The sequence below is a fragment of the Sciurus carolinensis genome, chromosome 13 (assembly GCF_902686445.1).
Source record: "Sciurus carolinensis chromosome 13, mSciCar1.2, whole genome shotgun sequence".
NCBI lineage: Eukaryota > Metazoa > Chordata > Mammalia > Rodentia > Sciuridae > Sciurus > Sciurus carolinensis.
In genome coordinates this window covers 68,812,518-68,818,517 of record NC_062225.1, presented here as the reverse complement: position 1 = coordinate 68,818,517, position 6,000 = coordinate 68,812,518, and the positions used below count along the sequence as shown (strand labels likewise).

General features: G+C 45.0%; 1 protein-coding gene across 1 annotated transcript in view; it reads left to right on the top strand.

Annotated features, from left to right (window-relative positions):
* The first annotated feature begins 2,778 nt into the window (after positions 1 to 2,778).
* The window catches only part of Birc6 (baculoviral IAP repeat containing 6), a 212,846-nt gene continuing 209,624 nt past the window's right edge, over positions 2,779 to 6,000 (top strand). Inside the window, 1 exon segment of the mRNA XM_047521886.1 lies at positions 2,779 to 3,124. Coding sequence (XP_047377842.1) covers positions 2,800 to 3,124 — 325 coding nt within the window. The 5' untranslated portion in view covers positions 2,779 to 2,799.

The window sequence follows — 6,000 nt, the reverse complement described above, 5'->3', positions numbered from 1 at the left end:
AGTTGATGTTGATTTCAACCCAGTCTTGTCCAGTTCTATTTTCATAATCACTTCAATTCAAGGAACCTGGACATGGGTCTGGACCCTCTTAGTTGTAGTCTTTGAGCAATCAGTAAGTTCTCGAGCAAAATCATGTGTTCACAAAAACAATAAGATGCACTAAAAGGTGCTCTTTCAGACATTTGTTTTGCTGTATTCTATGATCATGAGTTTGTGAAATGTTGGTTAAAGGAGGATTCCTTTTTTTTTTTGGTACTGGGGATCGAACTCAGGGCCTTAGTGCTTGCAAGGCAAGCACTCTACCAGTTGAGCCATCTCCCCAGCCCCTAAATAGGATTCCTTATCACAAAAGATCTGAGCTTTTGATATGTTAATGTGTTAGAAATCTCCGAAGAGGAGAAATACACAGGGAATTGTTTCCAAAATTTCTGTGATCATGGAGGTGTTCAATTTCACAAAGTCTTCTGGGTAATAAGCTTTTGAGAGCTGTAGCTTACAGGTGAAAGGAGCCTAAATTCATACAAAAGAAATACTTTTCTCAAAAAGAAACAGTAAAACTCTTACTCAGTTCTACTCAATATAGCACACTAAAGCACAATTTAAATTTAGTATTCAGTTTTCTAGTTTGTTTTTCCTACAGTAAGAGGGGGGCTTGATTTGTATTGGAGGCTTGATCTTTCAGATTAAAGGAGTTTGACCTGCAGGGATCTTGAGAACACTTTGAAATGGCAATTTTCCTACTTATGTTCTGATGATTTAAGAAACTGTTTTAGCCTTCCAAATGTAAGTTACATTTGACTTGATGATAGTCCTAGATCTCCAGACACAAGTTTTTAACAGGAGGCTTAGGTTAGAACATGGGTTCTGGAGTCCAACTCCCAGAGTTCAAAAGCTAGTTTTCTGCTTGCCCTACCCTGTAAGTGGTGAGGTCTTGGATAAGTCATTTAACTTCTCTGTGTTTCAGTTTTTAAAGTTTTATAACTTATAACAAAGTTAAGCAAGTAGGGTAAGAAACGTTATCATCTTCATTTCACACTTGGTCAAACATTCTCAGAATGTCAGTGGCTTGTCCAGGCTAATAGGGGTGATCAATGTTGCTACACTGATTAAAAATCAAATATTCACTCAGACTTTAATCCTTACATATTTTCCCCCTTCATTGTATTGCCTTCCAACATTAAAAAAAAAAGGAATATTTGTCATTCCAAAATGAAATTTATATAGATTTTTGTGCAACTTTGCATATGAATGAACATGTTTAAGATGTAGTTGGGATAATCTGTAAATATTTTCTAAAGGAAATCTGTAGGAATGTGAGAAGGCAGGTAACTTTTCATAACTTTTACTGACTATCTAGTATATGTCAGAGGCTATTCTACATTTTATGAATGATCCTTACTCTTTACAAGGGCATTTTGATTTCCTTTTAAGGAAAAGGACACTAATCTTTTCCAAGATAATGTAATGATCACAAACTGTTACAAATGATCACGTGACACTGAAGGCTACACACATCTTACAAATGTCAAGTCCCTGCTTTTATATTGTTCTAAAATCATGTAACATGTAACACTGGGGAAAACTGGCTGCAAGTAAATTGAACCTCCCTCTGCAATCTTTGAAGAGTACTTACTGGTCAGATATTTTATAGAATGTTCCTCAGTGTGGGTGTGTCCAATGCTTTTCTCATCATCACATAGGAGTTGTGGATTTGGGGGAAGTCACAGAAGTCTTTCTATATTTGCAATCTAACAATTTTCAGGTTAAAATGTTAAAGGGGCTGGCGGTGGTGGCACACTTATGTCATTCCAGCAACAAACTGGGGAGGCTGAGACAGGAGGATCCCAAGTTCAAGGCCAGCCTCAGGAACTTAGTGAGGCCCTAAGCAACTTAGGAGACCCTGCCTTAAAATAAAAAGAACTAAAAAGGGCTGGGGATGTAGCTCAGTGGTAAAACACCAGTGGGTCCAATGCCCAGTACCAAAAATAACAAGTTGTTCAACTATAGTAATTGACTATAGTAATAATTGACCTTAGTAATCTTCTCCCCCGTGCTGAGGATCCGACTCACAGACTCATACAGGTTAGGGTTAGAGCTACCACTGAGCCACATCCCCAATCCAACTAGAATCCTTTCTATTCCTCCAAAAAAACCTATTATAGCTTAAGTTAAGGATAAACTAAGTTTAATCATATGCTTCCAGAACCTCATATCTGGCATTTCTGTTCAGCAGATTTGAAAAAGGGAGCGCAAACGTAAAGGGAAACGGTTGGAGGGTCTTTCGGTTCCTTCAACTCCACACTGGAGGCTTCACAGACTGTTTATTCTAAGACTAGAGTCCAGGCCAGACCACAGTCTGCTTCCGGCACCGCCGAACAGTTGCACCACGCCTGCTAAGAACTGCACAGCTGGAACCGCTGCGAAGGGCCTCAGGGCGTACCAGTCGGTTCGCACCGGCCGGTGGGGGGGGTCCCCGCCTAGCGGAAATACACCCGGCCCGGCGCGCTGGGCGGAACTCCGACAGCGGCCACTCCCTGGGTTCGCAGGGAGAAACTGGGACGTTGCAGAAGCGCAGCTGGCCAGACCCGCGGCGCGTGGCACGCGTGAAGCTCCCCGCGCATGCTCCGCAAGCCGGCCTCCTTCCCCCGCCCCAGGCTCCGCCCCTTTCGTCCCTTCTCTCCTCCCCGGCCAGCCTCCCTCCGACTTTGGCCCCTCCGACCGGGCGGCCGACGTTCCGCGTGCGTGCGGGCGCCTGACTTCACTTCCGGCTAACGCGCTCCGCTTGCCCCCTGGCCCCGGATGGTGACTGGCGGTGGTGCTGCACCTCCCGGGACTGTCACTGAGCCGCTTCCCAGTGTGATTGTGCTGAGCGCAGGCCGGAAGATGGCGGCTGCGGCTGCGGCGGCCTCGGGCCCGGGCTGCTCTTCGGCGGCGGGGGCGGGAGCGGCCGGGGTCTCGGAGTGGCTGGTGCTGCGGGACGGCTGCATGCGCTGCGACGCCGACGGGCTGCACAGCCTCTCCTACCACCCGGCGCTCAACGCCATTCTGGCCGTCACCAGCCGCGGGACCATCAAAGTCATCGACGGCACCTCGGGGGCCACCCTGCAGGCCTCGGCGCTCAGCGGTGAGTGTGCCGCAAGCCGGGCGGGGGCTGTGTCGGCCGCGGGAGGAGCCGGGCCGGCGGATGCCGGGCGGAGAAGCCGCCCAGCCCCGGAGCTCGGCCTTTGAAGGGAAGAGCGGGGTTGCGGGAGGGCAGGGCTAGGGGCTTGGGCCAGGTTGGGAAGGGAGGCCAGAAAGCTGACGGAAGAGGACCCTAGGGCTTGGCTGCTTTGGCGGCAGCAGCTGGGAAGGAAAGACGGGCGAGTCGGGGAATGGTGGGAGTTGCCTTTAGGGCCTTGAGCGTCCGGCCAGGCTTAGTCCTCTGGAAGAGTTGAAAAGAGGCCTCCGAGCTCGGCGCTGGAGAAGGCAAGCCCCCACCTGGGTCGCGGAGAAGGTGTCGGTCCTGCGCTCTGCTAGAGGAGAGAGCCCAAGGCTCAAAGGGTTGATCCCGGCGGGAGAGGTTGGTGGCCGGAGACAAGGGGTCCGAACCGGCTCCCAAGCTCAGGGTTCCTGGAGAGAAGTGGCCGGCCGGCTGTTCTTAGGTCCCGCAGGTGCGGGGGCTCAGGGCGGGCTTCGCGCCTGGGGTGGGGGTGGGGCGGGCCGGGGTGGGGGCGGGGAGGGAAGTAGGCGGGCCAGCTGCCTGAACTGTTGGGTCGACGAGTCTCAGGGCCTGGCAAGACAGCAATAGACCCAGTTTTCTAACTCTGGGGTTTCAGCTTCTGCCAGGCTCCAGTACCTAGAAGTTCAGGATCTGGGGTGTATAAAGTACAGGTTCCTTTCGGTTTGTAATTAGGTGATACTTCACGCCCTCTCACCTTGTTTTATCATAGCTAGCCACAAATTGGGATTTGAACGTACGTCTGCGTTTCCCCACTGAAGTAGAGTACTTCTGGTGGTGTAGATGTTGGTCTAGGGATAGGACTTTCAGAATGCTTGAGGTGAACTTTCAGAGGACAGATTAAGGTGTTTTGGAATCGCACTGGCTAAGTTAACATTTGGCTGAAGTGACATTCCATTTGTGGTTAAATGATGAGTGGCTTAGTTTAGATCTTATAGGTTAAGATTTAAAAGCATATGAGTGACTTAGACCCATGCACAGAAATAGAATGTATGCAGTGCATTTAGCCAGTGGAAGTAGTTATGTGATCTCCCCGTTCACTTGTATTTTAACATAGACAAATAAGGAAAAGTTTACTGTGTGAGTAATAAGGCATTTATAAGAGTAAATGGCAACTTATGAATACAGAGGTGAAAGTAGAGATTTTTGTTAATGTGACACTTGGGAAAGAACTAGTCTGTGTACAGTTACACAATGTAAACCTGAAATGTGTATCTAAGAGATATGTTTAAGTGAAAGTTTTGGATCATAGACTTGTAATTTTTTCTTTCCTTGGTTTAGGTAGACGACAGGAAGGTCCCAGATGTAGCACCGATCGATTATTGCAATTTGGGCATAACAGCTTGTCACTGTGAGAGGGAGATGCTCATTAGTAATTGGATATCTTTCTTTTTAAAAACTCTTTGAAAATATTTCACATTTGAAGAGGAATAAAGAGTAATTACAGTGAACAACCACATATCTCCAACTCATCATAAGAAATAAAACATTGCAAATAAAGTAGAAGCTTCCTCTATGTCCTTTCCGGATGGCATTCCCTTTAACTCTCCCTCCTCCATAAATATCTCTAATTTGGTTTTACCATTTTCATACGTCTCATATCTAAAATTATTTTTCATGATTCTTAACTCTGGATAAGTGGTATTATAGTATATATATGCTAGCATTTCTATAGAGAGTCAGAATAATAAAAATATTGAAGTATTTTGGGTAGGAGGACTTTTATGGGGTGTTTTGTGTGTGTGTGTGTGTGTGTGTGTGTGTGTGTGTGTCTGGAGGCCATGTTTGAGAAAAATAATATGTGCCCGGGTTTCTTAAAATGGTTGTATATTTATGTGCCTGTACATGGAAAGGAAGAAAATAACAACTTTAGGGATAGATTGTTAAAGAGGAGGGTTTTAGGTGCACAGTATGAATAGAAAGACATATGCGTAAAGCAGCACTGATTTGGAATAACTTAGGGTATATTGTGGCATTTATTAATTAGAAAAGTATGGGATGTGATGCAACTGCAGATGTCCATGCATGAGGATTTAGTATGTAGAGGAGTTTAATGGCTGATAGGACAAAAGGATTACAGGAAGAAAGTTGAAAAGTAACAATAGATAAATTTGAAACATTTTACATATGAGAACTAAAGTTGATTATTAATAATTACCAGAGTTTATATAGTCTTGTGTCTCTCATCTATTCAGATCATTGTGGAGGGAATGCTGCATTTTGTATTTAACCTGGAATATGTAGGTATTTAATAGATTTGCTTTTAATGATTAATAGAGGGTGACAGTCCTAAAAATAGAATAAGGATGAGGTGCCAGTAGTTGATCATAGTCCTAACATAACCCCTCTTTTCAGTTCATAGGCACTGAGCCACCACCTTCCCTTCTATCCCTGAGAAAGACATCTTTGTGTAAGGGGATAAAGAGTGGGGTAACCAACTATCTGAAGTTTTATTGGCTGATAGAATATTACTCCTTATGGATGCACAGAGTTTAGTTTATAGGTTTATGGGTAGCCTGTTAATGAAAGTTGGAAATTGAAGGATTGGAACATGGCTTGTATGTATATGTATTCAATTTGGTGGTAAAGATTATTTTTTAAAACTATGTCTACTAATATAGGTCTTCAAATGATCTGTTTTATGAATACATTTTTACTAGGTTAAGAGCTGTCAGGATATATGTAGATTAGGCAAGATTTCTTAGTGTTTTAAGAGTTAGGTTTCTGATGCTCTGAGCTGGTTCCTTGGCCTGGCATTCAGTTACCTCCATAATCTGGCCTCT